General features: G+C 46.2%; 1 protein-coding gene across 1 annotated transcript in view; it reads right to left on the bottom strand.

Annotated features, from left to right (window-relative positions):
- Window positions 1-3,697: 3,697 nt before the first annotated feature.
- The window catches only part of PRKCH (protein kinase C eta), a 112,769-nt gene continuing 98,048 nt past the window's right edge, over window positions 3,698-18,418 (bottom strand). The window contains exons 12-14 of the mRNA XM_079994357.1: window positions 15,297-15,485; window positions 6,206-6,349; window positions 3,698-4,559 (exon numbers count right to left, since the gene is read on the bottom strand). Coding sequence (XP_079850483.1) covers window positions 4,377-4,559; window positions 6,206-6,349; window positions 15,297-15,485 — 516 coding nt within the window. The 3' untranslated portion in view covers window positions 3,698-4,376. The remainder of the gene's footprint in view (window positions 4,560-6,205; window positions 6,350-15,296; window positions 15,486-18,418) is intronic.

The raw sequence follows: 18,418 nt of genomic DNA, 5'->3' as shown, positions 1-18,418 counted from the left end.
GTTTTCGGCTTGCCCTAGCGCTGGACGTTTGCAAGGAAGCAGTTGGTTCTAACTGGGCTCCTTGGAGACCTGGAAGTACTTAGTGTGGCAAATGAGAACATGTTTTTTCAGTAGCATGGCACATGCTTAAATTTGCTCAGTGGCAGCAGGGCAGGGGAGAGGGAGAGAAGTCAGTGCTCTGTTAAAAAACACAAGAACGTTACGCTGCCACCTCACAAACCCACATTCAGCAGCATTTAGTGCCAGTGGTGAAATAATTCAGCAGCATTGCTGCTTGAACACAGACTTCCACCGGCTGAGCCATTCACTTACCACAGGTGCGTGCATACACATCCCCTCCAACATTTCTCTGATGAAAATAGAGACATCCCATTCCATAATGATAATTTTACGATTACTACCCCACACATCTTACTGGATTGCCCCAGCCACTCTGGGTGGCTTCCAACATACATGTATATAAAAACATAGTAAAACATTAAATATTTTTAATTATTATTTTATTTTATTTTACTTTTTTTACCATCCCTACAGGATTGCCTTCAGATGGCTTGGTGGGTCACATAAGTCCATACCCTCCAACATTTCTCCAGTGAAAATAGGAACATCCTAAAGAAAAGTGGGACATTCCGGGATCAAATCAGAAACCGGGACGGCTTCTCTGAATCGGGGGCATCCCTGGAAAATAGGGACACTTGGAGATTCTGTATACAGGACAGGAATAGTGAACCTCTTGCCCTCTAGATGTTGTTGGACTTCAGCTCCCATCAGCCTCAGACAGCATGGCCAATAGCGAGGGATGATGGGAGTTGTAGTCCATGACATCCAGATGGTGCCATGTTGGCTACCCTCGCTGAATCAGAATTCCGGGAATGAAAGCTAGTAGGTACCATTCTTCTCATCACTTGCTGGGCTCATGTAAGGTGGACCAACCTGAAGATGGATCAAGGAAACCAGGCCTATCGCGATGGGTTAGGTAAAGGGTAAAGGGGACCCCTGACCACTAGGTCCAGTCATGGCCGACTCTGGGGTTGTGGCGCTCATCTCGCTTTACTGGCCAAGGGAGCTGGCGTACAACTTCTGGGTCATGTGGCCAGCATGACTAAGCCGCTTCTGGCGAACCAGAGCAGTGCAAGGAAACTCCGTTTACCTTCCCGCCGGAGAGGTAACTATTTATCTGCTTGCATTTTGATGTGCTTTCGAACTGCTAGGTTGGCAGGAGCAGGGACCGAGCAACGGGAGCTCACCCCGTCACGGGGATTCAAACCGCCGACCTTCTGGTCGGCAAGTCCCAGGCTCTGTGGTTTAACCCACAGCGCCACCCGCGTCCCTCGCGATTGGTTACCTCTTGGTAAATGCCACACCCAGGGTGGTTCGCAGTGATGCAGCAGAAGCCAAATGCTGGGAGTCTGATGGCAAGGAGCATGATTTTTATGGCACAAGCTGGCTAAAGTCATGATGCGCAAATAAATAAATAGGACTTCCCTTGCTCAGGGCTGCTGCCCAAACCAGGGAAGGTGGCCGTTGATCGACCAGTGGCACAGGGCAGGAGGACCTTCTCCCTGGCTGTGCCATGCATCTGCGCCCCCTCCTGACACCCATTCTGCTGGGTGCCCTTCTTGGCCCTCGCACTCTGTGTCCAGCTGGTGCCACCATGCGCTCCGGCTCCCCTCAGGCAGGCAGGCTCGGGATAGGGGAAGCGGGCCACGGACAATTTCCAAGTTGCCTCTCTCTCCTCCCGCTCTCTCTCCTCCCCGCACACCCTCTCTGTTAAAGTGGGGTGCTTCCCACTATACACAATTTCACTTATGCATGTTGGGGCCCGGAATATAACCCATCCACCCCCGTGTAAGTTGGTGGGGGACACCTGTACTGGATGTTAGTTTCTGTTTGCCACTGAGCAGCTGCTTAGAGTCACAGGACTCTGTTTACATTCCAGAGACAGTCCAGGCTATTGGACGTCTCACGGGAGACAGAAGATGGGATGTGACGTTAGCGGTTTCCTGTTTCCTTTGTTCAGTTGCTCTCTGCTTTCATAGAGAGAGGATGTATATTTCTTTGTTGTCTGTGTAGTATGCACAGTGATGTAGCCATAAATCTCATCACTTCCCTGTGCTGGATTCTCTGCTGAATGGGAGAACGTGCCTGAGGCCTTATCAAAGGCTCAGGTCGTTAATTATTCGCCAAGAGGGCGATTCCGAAGGACTCAGAGGAAGATGAGCCATATTGGCTTGGCTGAGCGGAGATCTCGACACTGAACATAGTCTGCTAGCCGAAATGTGTACCCCACTTAACTCATATAAACTAATGTTACTCATTCAAATAAATATACTTTTAATCAACTTAAGAACGTAAGAAACCACAAGGAACCCTGTAAGCCAATGGCCCATCTAGTCCAGTATCCTATTCTCAAGCTAGCCAACCAGCCAACCCACTGCAAGCCTGCAACACACACCCCATTTCTGATTCCCCACAACTGGTATGCAGAAGCACATTGAGAACCAAGCAGTTGTGGCTTAAGAACCTCGTCTTCCCCTTGTGTGAAATTTCCCTGCTTTGTCGCAAAATGAGGTCCTGAGTTGGAAGCTGGGTGCCTGGCAGAAAGGTCATGCCACCAGTGCCGAAATAATTTGAGGGACCACCATTTTGGTTTCAGTTTTTTCTTCTTCTGTTTTTAATGAGCCCTGAAGAAAACATCTATATATTTTTTCAAGGGAATCAGGGTAAAAATCCTCTTTGAGGTAAAAGGCAGAGAGTCTGTTTTAAACAGGAGAGGAAGCACTGAGGATGGGAGAAGAAAATGCTTAGGAAGCCCCAGGTCATCTCGGTTATTTGACAAACACAGGAAATCAATTCTCTCTCATCTTACAGTTAGGAAGGGCTCATCTAGGCTCTGTAGGCATGGGTCCAAGCAGGGTTTTGTTTTGTTTTTGTCCCGTTGTGAATCACAATAAAAGTCAACTGGGTTTGCTGTGGATTGGTGTTTTCTCAGATGCAGCAGTAAACAACCAGGTTTCCCGAGGAAAGCAGTGGGAGAAAAAAAACCCTACCCTGCTCTTGACACATGGCTGGAAAACATGGACCTGCACCTACAAATTGTGGCACAATCGGAAGTCTCTAACACAGAGAGGTAGCAGGTAGTCTTACTCTGTTAACAACAGTGACAAACTTTTACCCCAACTCAGCAAGGAAGATTCATTCTCTCCGCCTCCTCCTCCTCTCTCTTTCTCAGAGCAGATATGAAAACCTGTTTTATCCTCCTTTCAGTTGACAGGATGCACGTGATGGAAATGAGGACAGTACAATCCTATCTGGAGCTACCACTAAAGGTAAAGGTAAAGGTACCCCTGCCCGTACGGGCCAGTCTTGCCAGACTCTGGGGTTGTGCGCCCATCTCACTCAAGAGGCCAGGGGCCAGCGCTGTCCGGAGACACTTCCGGGTCACGTGGCCAGCGTGACAAAGCTGCATCTGGCGAGCCAGCGCAGCACACGGAAACGCCGTTTACCTTCCCGCTGGTAAGCGGTCCCTATTTATCTACTTGCACCCGGAGGTGCTTTCGAACTGCTAGGTTGGCAGGCGCTGGGACCGAGCAGCGGGAGCGCACCCCGCCGCAGGGATTCGAACCGCCGACATTTCGATCGGCAAGTCCTAGGCGCTGAGGCTTTAACCCACAGCACCACCTGCGTCCCACTAGAGCTACCACTAGCATACAACAAATCAGAACCGGGCCTGGATCTGGGCCTATATCCCATGGAAGACTTCCTTGCCTGGAGGATATTTTTTAAAAAAATGTTTTTGACAATCTGTACAATGAAATATCTCTTCAGATGGAAGCCTGAAACATTTCAGAGACCCCTTTTTGCCCAGGAGGGATCTACAACGTTCTTCCTCAGAGGAAGAACAGTATACTATATAAATTATTTAACCAAGGTAATGCCATGCACAACATTTTTCTTGATGCAGCTCAACCCAGCCATTGGCTCCCCTCTTTTTGTTACCCCTGTTTTGTGGAAGGTGCAATTGCAGGACATCAGTGGTGTATAAAAACTTGGCCTGGCTCGGAGTTCATTTCACCCTTCTGGTGACTCCCCAGACGCACTGCAAAGTCAAATTTCCCAGCCAGCTGTCCTGAGTCAACAAGGTCAAATTATTTCTTCTTCCCACATCCACACCATCCATTTACCGAAGGGGATTCGTTGCCCTGCTATAAATATTTGTTCTTGCTGCTTCAAAAATTCCAGGACAGAACCTCTGCTCCGATATTAAACTAACAGTGCTTCTCTTGTCTGCGAGGCATGAATATTAGGCTGTCAGGTTTCGATCTCCCAGCTGGACAAATTTTCAGGAAAGCCTAAATTGCCACTGTTCCTCATTGTCAGGGGGAGAGGCTAGTAGACGCCCGCAAATGTGGCGAAGACTCTAGTTCTGGGTCTGTGTAAGAAAAGTTTTTAAATTCGTCTTGGTTAATCATAGAAAGAATTCCTTCTTCAATGGGAGTTAATATTGGCTCCTCTTTTAAAAATTCGGGATCGAAGTTGCTCACATCTTCTTTCGATTTCTGTCATATGCAAATATAAAACAAATATATTAGGTTTTCGTTCTCTCCCCCCCCCACACACCTATTAACAAGGGTGACATTCACATTGGTTTCTCAGTATTTTGAGGATTTTGAAAAATTGGCATTTTCATTTTCTAAAAATTGGGCAGGATCCTAACTAAGTTTGTTACATCACACTAAGTACTTGCACCACACAGAAATCAGTGTGAAAAGGTAGTTAACACAGTGATTTCTATAGGACCTAAGCGTGAGTAATTTAAGCTTGGGTCCAATCTGTTAGGCTTATATATCAGAAATTAGCTGTACTCAGCTTTTCTGTTAAAAGCACCCCAAAAGTGAATTACAGAAATGGCTGCATACACACCAGACATATAAAGCACATTTGAAACACATCTCTCCCAAAGGATCATGGGAACTGTAGTTTTTTTAAAGTGTTGAGAATACTAGCTCTATGATAGGTAAACAACAGTTCCTAAATTTTTGGCGTGTGTTTTAAATGTATAGTGTGTACCCAACCCAAAATACCAACAACCATCTAGTCCAAAATATTACATTAAAGGCTTATCCCAGGAAAACAACATACTAGCCTGGTTTGCACATAATGCTAAACCATAGTTTTCTTAACAAGTTGTCCCACAGGCTATCAAACAATTCTTGTTTCTCCAATGTTTGTTTTGTCACTTGGTGATGGGATGGGATGACCAAGCAAACCATGGTTAACTGAGAGTGCTGGATTCACACGTAACACCCAAGTTTTGTAAACAAACGCTAGTTTCAGATTGTAGTTTGCTGGCAGCAAATAAAGCATTGTTAAATTACCGAGCAGGGTTCACCAATAACTTTGAGCCACCGTTTAATAACACACAATTATTAAACTTACGGCCCTCGTATTTACGGGACCGCCTCTCCTGGTCTGCCCCACAGAGGACCTTAAGGTCCATGAATAACCATAGTTTAGAGGTCCCGGGCCCTAAGGAAGTCAGACTATCCTCCACCAGGGCCTTTTCAGTGATGGCTCCGACCTGGTGGAATGCTCTGTCCCATGAGACTAGGGCACTTCAGGATTTAACCTCCTTCCGTCAGGCCTGTAAGACAGAGCTATTCTGCCTGGCCTTTAATTTGAATTCAGCGTGATCTTTTATTTCCCTTCCCGTCCCTCACCCTCCCCTTTTATGAAGATTACCAGCTCTGAGACCCCACAGCTAATTCTCCCCTGGCCTCCTCACTGGCCCAAGTAGGACCAATTCAGCCAGCTAGCCCAGGGGATTACCTAATGCGTATTTCCCCTGAATTGATTTCTGAATTTTGAATTTTATTGTTATTCATGTTTTTATACTGTAGTTTATGCTGCTTTTACAATTAAGTGTTTTGAATTTGTTGTTAGCCGCCCTGAGCCCGGTTTTTGAACCGGGAAGGGCGGGGTATAAATAAAAATGTATTATGATATTATTATTATTATTATAGTTCAGTAAACTGTGGTTTGGTGTTATGAGCAAACCAGGTCATTGATGTGAATGCGGTTACGCTTTGCATGCAGAAGGTACCAGGTTCAATCTGCCAGGGGTGGAATCCGGGGAACTTTTTCATGTAATGCATGGTATCTACTTCTAGGTACATGCACACTTGAGAAAATTCTAAACACTCACAATTCGAGGACGGTAAGGCGGCTCTATCTGACGCTGGTTCAGCAGATCCCAATCCAATTCCTTAAAATATGGGTGCAGTAGGATAGCATTCTCTCCACCCAGGGCAATGCTGCCGAGGCGCATTTTGGGGTTCTTGGTCATGAACTGCAAAAACAAGAAGAGAGGAGGAATTAGAGACATGGGAAGCTGCCATATCCTTGGCCCATGTAACTCAGAACTGTCTGCTCTGACTGGCAGTGAGTCTCCAGAAATTCTGACAGGGGTCTTGCCCTTGCTTATCTTGAGATGCTGGGGGGAGCCCTGCTGACATCAACGAGGGACAGGGCCTTCTTGGTGGTGGCTCCCCATTTGTGGAATGCCCTGCCTGATGAAGTGCACCTGTTCCCCCCCTCACATTTAGAGTTCAGGAGGAATTAAAAACCATTGCTGTTTGCCAAGACAATTGATGACCAATAGATACTGTTTGTGAACCAAATTAAATACTTCTGTTATTAGAATCATAGGAGTGTAGAGTGGGAAGGGACACCAAGGGTCATCTAGTCCAACCCTCTGCTCGTAATCACTTTAAGCCAGTGGGTGGGGAGACTTTTTCAGCTGGAGACCTGCTTTTCCTTCTAGGCTCAACGGCCACTCCTGTGCAAGTTGTGGGCAGGGCAAGATGCAAAAGTTGGCAGAGCAATGAATGTTAATTTTGTACAGAAAGCTAGTTTCCACACAGGCTTCTCTCTGCCCTCCACCCAGGCAAGCAAGAGACCTTACCAGAGTTCATTGACACATTCCAGCTAGGCAAAAACAGCGAAGGAGGATGCAAACCAGGTGGTATGGCCTGGGGAGAAGGGGGTGTGGCCTGAGAAGGATCCCGAGGGCCAGATAGGGAGGTGTGGAGGGCCACATTTTGCCCCCGAGCCTGAGCTTCTGCAAAACTGCCATAAAAATTGTGGATACTGTAGGTTTGCATGCTGGGTCTGATGCTGGTTTAATGACGTTGGTGGAAAGTTTCATGGTGCCTTGTAAAAAAATTCGCAGAAGTATGTGTGTGGGAAGCTAGCTTCCCTTGCTGCCCTCAGCAAAGCGCTGTAAATTCCTTGTTACAAAAGCAGCGGCTAGGAAAGGAAAGATGAGCCAGAATCTGCCATCTAATTGCCCTTGTAAAATAAAGAAGAAGGAGAAATATCTGGGAGAGATAGTCATTAAATGAATGGCCGGAAAGAATGAGGGATGAATTAGATCAGAAGGGAAGAGAAAGGCAGGAGAAGGGGAGAGAGGTTCGCTCCAACATCCATTGGCCTTTAAACAAAGAGAGAATAGTTATTTAAACAGAGCAATTACTCTAATTAAGGCTTCCTTCCATGTTGCCCCAGGACTGGAGGCTGAAGGTCCTGTAAGCAATTTCATCTGATTATTATGTAAGGAAAGTGGGTGGAGAGAAACAGGGAAAATTGCTGCTCATTATGCGCTTTGCTTGTGGTTGGAAAAGAAGACAGATAAACTGGAGTCAGACCTGGGGTTCCATTTCTGCTGGGAAATGCACCAGGTGCCCGAAGACAAGTTGCCATCTCTCAGCCTAGACCACCTTGCTCTCTAAAATCCAAAAGAGCTCCCCAAAATTCAGGACGTGAACTTTGCAGCAGCAACAGCTCACACCAGAAATTCCCATCTGCAGCCCAGAGCGTAAACTTTGTCCCTTGTGACTCAGTGAGAACTCTCCTTTTTGACACTGTAAACCACAGACTGATTTGATCTCCTTCCTGGTACCTTTTCCTGTTGAGAAATACCTAATCAGATTTCCCCTTAGCGAAATCTGCTCTGCATGGAGAACTCTGTTCTGCCAAGCTGATACCCCTTACTAGTTTTGAAAGGTTGCTGTTTTACCACTCGACTTAGGAACAGCTTAAATAAGCTAAGCAGATGGTTAACAGCCCAATTCTGCACCGGCCTACTGAGATGTAATTCCTACTAAGTTTAAATGTGAATTTCTCCCAGCTAAATTTGGCTTATACCCTCAGAAGGGACACCCTTGCCTGAAAACCTCATGCAATTTCCCCCCAGTTAAAAAAAGTTTAAAGACTTAGAGGTCACATTTTAGAGGTGCCTAAGTACACAAAGTACACGGGACGCGGGTGGCACTGTGGGTAAAACCTCAACGCCTAGGGCTTGCCGGTCGCATGGTCGGTGGTTCAAATCCCCGCGGCGGGGTGAGCTCCCACCGTTCGGTCCCAGCTCCTGCCCACCTAGCAGTTCGAAAGCACCCCTAAGTGCAAGTAAATAAATAGGTACCGCTTTACAGCGGGAAGGTAAACGGCGTTTCCATGTGCTGCGCTGGTGCCGGCTCGCCAGAGCAGCTTTGTCACGCTGGCCACGTGACCCGGAAGTGTCTTTGGACAGCGCTGGCCCCCGGCCTCTTAAGTGAGATGGGCGCACAACCCTAGAGTCGGACACGACTGGCCCGTACGGGCAGGGGTACCTTTAAGTACACAAAAGCCCTGAGATTTACTTGCCTGCAATCTGACAGGGTTCACCCACTCTGGAGGGTCCAGCCTGCAAATTCTACCCACTTGTGTCAAAAAGGAAAGAAATTATATCCATCTAGAATTCCCAATAGTGAAGTGGGGATGGCAAATGAGATTTGGACCTCCAAACCAAACTGGTCAGCCACTAAATGAGTACGAAGTGAATCAGGCTGTTTTTACAAAGCCCTGAACTGAGGACCAAACCAAATCTTGTGGTCAGTGCATACCCATCCCTTGTCTCACATGACCCTGCCCTGAAGTTGATTTGGATCAACCAGGAAGCACAGTCTGCTGTCCCTGGGAATCTGTTCCTGTCCTGGGAGCCGGAATGAGACAGGACAAATCTCAGGTGGGCAATGAATACACAGGAAGTGAGGCATCTAATCATAGCCTGCATTTTTATTAAGGCTTGATCAGGGCCTGTATTTTAAAATGAGCTTAAAGATTTTCAAAATGTTTCATGCCAGGCAGAAGACCAGCTGCCTAAGTACTTTGGCAAGATGTTTATCCTCCTGGACAAGGGGGCCCCCTGATTTATAGCAGAAAACAATTCTCAAAGTCGTAAAAAGGGAATTACAGGCTGAGAGCCAAGGTTACACTGACCCTACATATTACAGAAGATAAAAAAAGCAGAGAAAAACATAAATTAAGAGTTGGTAAATAGTAAAATAAAACCATGTGCCTCCCATTAAACTTGAGCCATATTTTCCTAAGGTTAAAAGGCCAAGAGCATCTGGCTGGCAGAAAGGGAGGGAGTATTTTGGGAAGTCTTTTTCTAAAGTTGTTTCTTTCTTAAACTGAGATCCTTTTAAGATTTCTTTTCCTTTTAAAAGGTTATTTATGTTATGTATTAAATATATTAGCTTAAATGTAATTATGCAAAGGAATTAGAAACTAAGAAATGTTAAATCCTTATGCTAGATTCTTATTTCATATAGTTGGAAGAGATCACAGGGGCCATCAGCCCAGCCCCCCTGCCAAGCAGGAAACATCATTAGAGCACATATATGGTTGTCAGGCCTTTGTTTAAAGACCTCCAAAAGAAGGAGATCTTTCAATGTTGATGTGAACTCAAGATCCTTGACATATGTTTAAGATAAAAATTTAAAACTATTAATCCATCTGTTTTGGAGGGCAATAGGGCAAGGAGGGCAAGAGGTGAGCTGGTAATTAAGGTTCCTTGTTGAGACAAATGTAAGATATATGACTACTTATTTGTCATTTATAGATAGAAGAATATATAGCTTTTTGTTTCCCATAAAAGGCAAAAAGGAAATGGGTGTATCTTTTGTGATTGGTTCCAGCAAACAGCCAATAGGAATTTCAACCAGGCTGATTGGATAGAGGCAGCCACAGAAGGAGCAAGGGGGCTGGATTAAGGAAATATAAGTGCTGGCCATAATGGCAGGAGGCCAGGCCAGAGCTTGGTAACCATATACCACTGTGCCTCATATTTATTTGTCCGACAAATAAATTATTATTTTAATTTCTCTATTGCTGCGTTGAATATTTCATTCCAGCTAAGCGTTAACCACAAGCAGGGTGCTACAGAAGAACGCCATCCTTTAAATGTTGCAACGGTCCCTAAGGATGAGGCTGTAAAAGGCAGGTCCCTTCCACTGTTCTTACACATATAGGGGCCTGAAGCCCGGCTCTTTTAACAGAGGAGCAACACAGCGAAGCAAACTGCAGAAGAGATGTAATGCCGAACTCTGGAAATTCTGTGGACTCATGAATGCACCTTTGGTGGGAATTTGCAATTGCAGAAACACATGTGTGTATCTAACGATTGCAAAATGCAAGCTGGACAGTGTTTTAAATAATATTCAGTAAACACACAAGATGTAACCGGATGCAGAAAGCAAATCAGAATGGATTATAAAGTATTTTGTGTCCAATGATTTGCGTTTTAATCTTGTCTTAGACTCTGTGAAAGGATTCTGTGGAACTGTAACAACCTTTCGTGTGGATTGTTGGACTCTATGAACAGACAGGTGGAATAGACACTTACACATACATGGACTTTACGCATAAGCTGATTAGAGAATGAACTGATCCACTGGGTCTTCTACAGTGGTACCTCTGGTTGTGAACGGGATCCGTTCCAGAAGCCCGTTCACAACCTGAAAAGAACACAACCCGTGTCTGCCCGTCTGCCCATGCGCGGGTCACAATTTGCCGCTTCTGCACATGCACATAACGTCATTTTGTGCGTCTGTGCATGCGCGAGTGACGAAACCTGGAAGTAACCCTTTCCTGTTACTTTGCTGCGGGATGCAACCTGAAAACGTGCAAGAAGCAAACGTAACATGAGGTATGACCGTATTTTCTTCGTTGAACTTTATGAGCTACTTCTGTTAAAATCTACAATTTAATACAATGAATAGTATACTTTATTTATTCAAACGTACAGCCGCTTATGTCTTGTGTGTTTATTGAATATGTTTCACGTAACTTAGAGGTTTGTTGTTGTTTTGCGATTGTTTTTGGACAGTGTTTTAAAGCCAAGGCGATTTTTTGGAAGGAGGGAAAACCCAAGCCCAAATGTGTTGGGTATTCCCAAAACAATGTTGAAAATCAAAATAGTGTGACAGTGGCTACTCTTTGGAACTCCCTGCTGTTGCACATCAGAAAAGCACTGCCTTTATTTGCTTTTTTGGTGCCTGTTGAAGACCTTCCGCTTTCAACAAGCCCTCTAAGGGGAGATTTCTTTTATTCCAGTCAGTCACCTGTGTTGGATTTCAATTGGTTTCTATATTATTTCATTATTTATACCCCCCGCCGCCGCCCATCTGGCTGAGTTACAATTGGTTTTCATACATTCAGCTTTTTAAATAGTTTTGCATTTTTAAAAAATTGTATAGTGAAATTGTTTTGTGATGCTTCATGGGAACCAATTCCGAAGTTTAATCAGTTAATTGATTAATCAGGAAAGAGCCTTTGGATTTGCCTGAAAGTATCCTCCAGTGCCTCTGTTTTAAAAAATAAAGACATTTAAAATGTGGACATATGCTGCTTCAGATTCTTTTAGAAAGAAAAAAAATATGAAAGCTTTTCTTTGTTTACAAGAGTACTGTACAGTCATTCCTCGGGTTGAATGTGCTTCAGGTTGAGCGCTTTCGAGTTGCGCTCCGCAGCAACCCGGAAGTAACGGAGCGCATTACTTCCAGGTTTCGCTGCTCGTGCATGCGCAGACACTCAAAATGACGTCACACACATGCACAGAAGCACCAAAACTCAACCCGCGCATGCACAGATGCACTGTCGCGTCTTACGTTCCACTCAGGATGCGAACAGGGCTCTGGAACAGATCCCGTTCGCATCCCGAGGTACCACTGTACATGCATTGTCTCTTTTTCAGGTTGTAGAGTCCTTTCTACAGATCAGTTACATTTTATATGAAACATTAGTGTTGTGAACAGAATATTGTTGGGGAAGAAGGAGGAAAAAGGGGAGAGAAGGGGTAGGGGGTGGGGTGATAAAACTTACATTATTTACTTAGTGTGTGTGTTGGGGGGGGGGGTTATGTCAGCATCACTTGGGTGGCTTCTCTTTCTATTCGTTTGTTATATTTCCTTGGTTGGGGAGCCCAGAGCATGGTTGGTTGTCTTTAGTAAGATTTATTTGTGTGTGATGGGAGGAGAGTGTTGTTGGGTTAAGTTAGCCTAGGGCTGCCATATGTCCTGATTTTACAAGACATGTCCTGGAATTTGCCTCCAAAATTGGTGTCCTGGATTATGTTTCAGAAATCAGGCAAATGTCCCGAAAAATTGGCAGTGGGGGTTAAATTGTGCCGAAAATGCCTTAAAAAGCTCCAAAACAATTTTGGGGTCTTCATTAAAAAAAGCTTAAGAACTTTCAGGGTGTCCTGGTTTTTACATTTTGAAATATGGCAACCCCAAGTTAGCCATATTGATTTGTAGGCTATCGGTGTTCAGATTCTTTTATAAGAACATAAGAAGAAACCTGTTGGCTCAGGCCTATCACCGATCTAGCCCAGCATCCTGTTTTTACAGTGGCCAGTGATTATTCTATTGTTTGGAAATGTTATTTGCCTTGGAAAGCTGACAATAAATTGTTCGTCAGAAACAAATAACTGAAGCCGGAGCGAGGGAGGGATTTTGGGAACCTTGCTCAGTTTTCCCCCTTGTGCATTATAGGTCACTGCCGCTTTCCTGCTAAAGAATGTTCTCAGGAACATTCCAGGAAGAGAAGTGACCTTCTAAGACTTCCACACAAAGAGGAATCTGGAGAAAATCAGATGGCTCCTCAGAGGAAGCAGCTCTGCTGCCCAAGGGAAGGAGGTTGCCTTCCAAGGCACAGCAAACTTGGAACTGCAGTCTTGTCTTTTGGAATATCTCAGTCGGTGGAGCATAAGACTCTTAATCTCAGGATTGTGAGTCCCATGTTGGGCAAAAGATTCCTGCATTCCTGGGGGTTGAACTAGGTTATGGTTACCAGACGTCCCCGTTTCCCGGGGACAGTCCCTGGATTTACAAATCTGTCCCCGGACAAAATCCATCCCCGGAATGTCCCCGGATTTCATTTAATGTCTCTGGATTTATATTTTGAGTGTTGTAGATTTATTAGTAGGGAATGAATGTTGCGTGATTGGTTCAACAGCACAAGACACATCATATGGGGACTTCCAGCGAGGCAAAATGGCAGGCGCCACGGCAGCGAGCTGCTCCTGAAGCCAGCCAGAGCGAACTGCGCTACCAGGCTGGCTCCGGGCTGCTGAGACTCCCACTGCCACTGCCGCTGCCAAGGGGGAACCGGGGACACCGGCACATCAACTGGGGGAAACCGCTGACCCCCCCATGACCCAAATCGAGCCAGAAGTGAGAGTGCCCAGCCACCCGGCCGACTGCCCAGCGGCGCTCCGGGGCCAGTAAAAACCCTGGAGCCGATGCAGGGAGAAGGAGGAGAGAAGGAGAAGGAAGAGAGAAAAAGAGGAAGGAGAAAAAAGAGGGGAGCTCTGACCTTGCCACGCCGTTGCCATCACCACCGCTGAGGAGGAGAGGTAGGAGAGCACTGGGAGGGCAAGGACACATGGCTGAGCCCAGGCCCAACCCGAGCTTACTCCACGGCAGGGTAGCGCTCCAAGAGAGCAGCCAGGGCCCAGAGGAGGGCCGTGTGACAGAGGAGACCACAGAAGAGAAGATATTACTTCTTTATTTTTATTTTTTTAAAAAAATCCCGATTTTTTTTTTCTTCTCTTTTCAAGGATTCTTTGAAAAAAATCTGGTAACCTTAGACTAGGTGATCCTCTTGGTCCCTTCCAATTCTATGCTTCTCCTCCTGCCTCCCTGGCCCCACTCCCCTTTTGGGTAGCTGTGAGAGACAATACTTGTGAACTCAACATTTATTGCCCAGTAGTGGCTTGTTCCCACTGGGACCGACAGGGCAAAAGGCAGGGAAGATGGAGACACAGGCAGTGACAGGCAGAGAGCCACATACTGACCAGTTGTAAACAAGGAAGGTGGGGTTGGCTGGGGACAGACTGAGACTGAAGGGACCATGGCCCATTCGCCCAGATGAACTACCCAAGGAGCAAAACAATCCAATTTTAAAGAATCGAAACAATGACAACAGCTGAGAACATTTTAAAACAGCCATATATCCCCCACGGCTGGTATTTCCAAGGTTGCCAGGAATAGTATTTTTAACAGAATCACAGAATCATAGAAAATTGTGGAGTTGGAAGGGACCCTGAGAGTCATCTGGTCTAACCCCCTGCAAGACAGGAATCTCAGCTAACGCATCCCTGACAGATGCCCATCCAACCTCTGCTTAAAAACCTCCAAGGAAGGAGAGCCCACCACCTTTGAGGGAGTCTGTTCTGCTGCTGAACAGCTCTTACCATTGGAAAGTTCTCCCTAATGTTTAGTTGGAATCTGCTTTTCTGTCATTTGAATCCATTGGTTCGGATCCTACCATCTGGAGCAGCAGAAAACCAGCTTGCTCCATCTTCCATGTGACAGCCCTTCAGATATTTGAAGATGGCTGTTCCATCATCTCTCAGTCTTCTCTTCAAGCAAAACCTCAACCGGCTCCCTCAACCATTCCTCATCAGGCTTGGTTTCCAGACCCTTTATCGTCTTGGTTGCCCTCCTCTGCAAATACCTGGGTGAACGGGGATATTTTAAAATTCCTACCGACTCTTAAAGGTAAAGGGACCCCTGACCATTAGGTCCAGTCGTGACCGACTCTGGGGTTTTGGCGCTCATCTCGCTTTATTGGCCAAGGGAGCCGGCGTACAGCTTCCTGGTCATGTGGCCAGAATGACTAAGCTGCTTCTGGAGAACTAGAGCAGCACACAGAAACACCATTTACCTTCCCGCTGGAGCGGTACCTATTTATCTACTTGCACTTTGATGTGCTTTCGAACTGCTAGGTGGGCAGGAGCTGGGACCGAGTAACGGGAGCTCACCCCGTCGCGGGGATTCAAACTGCCGACCTTCTGATCGGCAAGTCCTAGGCTCTGTGGTTTAACCCACAGCGCCACCCGCGTCCCTTACTGTTTAGCAAAAGATGTAAGTCAGAGGGAAGTTGTGCAAACAAGACAAGTGTATACGTACGGCCTTCAGAATTGAAACAGCATCTTCTGGGAGCCAAGACGGGTAGGAGATTTCATCCTTAAGGATGGCCTCAAAGAGGTCATCTTCGTTTTCAGCTTCGAAGGGAGCGTGGCCACAGAGCATCTCGTAGAGAAGCACTCCCATTGCCCACCAGTCGACGTCGGGACCATACAGCATCTCTTGTAAAATCTGCCGTGAGATGAGCAGGAATCAAAATCAACAATGCTATCCAGTCATTCTTATTCCCTGCCTGTTGAGGACTGCAACACCGAGCGATGGCATGTGTATGTGAAAGATCACAGATCAAAGCCCAGTGAGATTTCATAATTGTTTCCAGAAGAGCAGCCATGTTAGGCTTTTGCAGCTTATTATTATTATTATTATTATTATTATTATTACAGTGGTGCCTCGCAAGACGAAAAGAATCCGTTGCGCGAATCTCTTCGTCTTGCGGTTTTTTCGTCTTGCAAAGCAAACCCATTAGCGGCTTAGCGGCTTAGCGCTATTAGCGGCTTAGGGGCTTAGCGGATCAGCTGATAAGTGGCTTAGCAGCTTAGCGGATCAGCTGATAAGCGGCTTAGCGGATCAGCTGAAAGCGGCTTAGCGGCTTAGAAAAAGGGGGGGAGGGAAAAAAACCCGCAGGAACTCGCAAGACATTTTCGTCTTGCGAAGCAAGCCCATAGGAAATTCGTTTTGCGAAGCGCCTCCAAAACGGAAAACCCTTTTGTCTAGCGGGTTTTCCGTCTTGTGAGGCATTCATCTTGCGGGGCACCACTGTATTATTATTATTATTATTATTTTAATCCCCGCCTATCTGGCTGAGTTTCCCCAGCAACTCTGGGCAGCTCCCAATCGAGTGTTAAAAACAATACAGCATTATATTAAAAAACTTCCCTAAACAGGGCTGCCTTCAGATGTCTTTTTAAAATAAGATAGCTGCTTATTTCCTTGACATCTGGTGGGAGGGCGTTCCACAGGGTGGGCGCCACTACTGAGAAGGCCCTCTGCCTGGTTCCCTGTAACTTGGCTTCTCACAGCGAGGGAACCGCCAGAAGGCCCTCGGCGCTGGACCTCAGCGTCCGGGCTGAACAATGGGGGTGGAGACGCTCCTTCAGGTATACTGGACTGAGGCCGTTTAGGGCTTTCAAGGTCAGCACCAACACTTTGAATTGTGCTCGGAAACGTACTGGGAGCCAATGCAGATCTCTCAAGACCGGTGTGATGTGGTTCCGGCGGCCACTCCCAGTCACCAGTCTAGCTGCCACAAGCAATCACAAGGAGTCAAGCAGAACCTAATAAATGTATTAGGGTCATAGAATTGTTGGAAGGGAACACAAGGATCATCTAGTCCAACTCCCTGCAGTGCTCAATGTGGGACTCAAATCCACAACCCTGAGATTAAGAGTCCCATGGTTCTACCAACTGAACTATGGAATAAGCTTTCATAGACTCACTTCTTCAGATGCAGGAAGTGAAATCTTGGCTGGCAGGTGGGAAATGAATGGCAAGCAGATAAAACAAGTTGCATTGGTAGATTAAATATATGTTAAACAGGCACACCTTTAACCTCTTACAGTAGCAAATGGGCAATAATTGCTGAGATGATTGTATTAATGCCTGAAGGGACTAATTTGCAAGGACAGTCATAGACAGCACAGACATTCTGGCATTGGCCAGCTAATTAACACATGTCGCATGATCAAAATCCTTTGCAGTGTGATGGAATTTCGAGTACAGCATTCTCCAACCCGCACAAATGTCAAGCAATCAAGTCCTGGTTCACATTTGCCTGGTCACCATGGGATGAGTGCAGCATCAAGCAACGACTTATGACAAGAAGTGATGGAAGAAAACTAGGATCCTTGAAGGACTTGCTTAGTTTGGTTCCCCCGACGTGCCGTCGAGTAATTTTGATTGACTGAAGTATGGCTCCTCGAATTTAAGGAAAACGTCTGGTATGGTATTGTTGGGAGTTAGTCAACAGACACACGTAAGAATTCTAAACACATTCAAGGAATGCTAGCTGAAAAGCTGAAAGCTGTAAAATTTGGTTGTTGGACATAAGTCAGTTTTGTATTCTGTGAAACAAAATAAAAAAAATTCCTTCCAGTAGCACCTTAGAGACCAACTAAGTTTGTTATTGGTATGAGCTTTGGTGGGCGTGCACACTTCTTCAGAGTGTGGGTTCTTCACAGTGAAGTTACTTATTCAGAAATAAAGCCGTTCAGAAACTACCGTATTTTTCGCTCTATTGGACGCAGTTTTTCCCCTCCAAAAATGGAGGGGAAATGTGTATGTGTCCTATGGAGCGAATGCAGGCTTGTGACATAGCTGCGCGCAACCCCTCCGGCAGGGAGAGGCTGCACGGGGCTATGGCTTCTTTAGCTCCACGCAGCCTCTCCCGGCAGGAGGGGTTGCGCGGGCCAAAAGAGGAAGCCAAAGCAGCGAGCGGAATCCATCCTGCTCGCTGCCTTGGCTTGTGCCATAGCCGCGCGCAACCCCTCTGGCAGGGAGAGGTTGTGCTGCTCTTTGTACGCTGTACGCTGCTCTTTGGGGCTGGGGGGGGGGGGAGATTTTTTTTTTTATTTCCCCGTCTAAAAACTAAGTGCGCCCTATGGTCCGGTGCACCCTATGGTGCGAAAAATACGGTACTTGGATCACAGAAAGAACCTTCCTATCACCCATCTCACAATTGGCTGCAAATCAGCAAGTGCTCAGAAATCGTACAGATGCATGCGTGTACGATGAAAGAGCAAGTTTAACATGTGAACTGGCCCATGGATGGGACATAAAGAAAACCCTGAAATGTTCAATGAGAATACTATAGACTTGATCTAGAGGCAAAATGGGGTACAGGATGCATTTGATACAAATTCACACAGATACAGTCGTACCTTGGTTCTTGAACAGAATGCGTTCCGGGAGTCCATTCGACTCCCGAAACCATTCTAAAACCAAGGTGCAGCTTCTGATTGGCTGCAGGAGCATCTTACAGCCAATCGGAAGCCACGCCAGACGTTTGGCTTCTGAAAATTGTTCGAAAACCAGAACACTCGCTTCTGGGTTTCCATCGTTCAGGAGCCGATTTGTTTGGGAGCCAAGGCGTTTGAGATCCAAGGTGT

The sequence above is a fragment of the Podarcis cretensis genome (assembly GCF_951804945.1).
Source record: "Podarcis cretensis genome assembly, chromosome: 1".
In the NCBI taxonomy this organism is placed as follows: Eukaryota; Metazoa; Chordata; class Lepidosauria; order Squamata; family Lacertidae; genus Podarcis; species Podarcis cretensis.
This window is presented reverse-complemented; position numbering and strand designations above follow the sequence as displayed.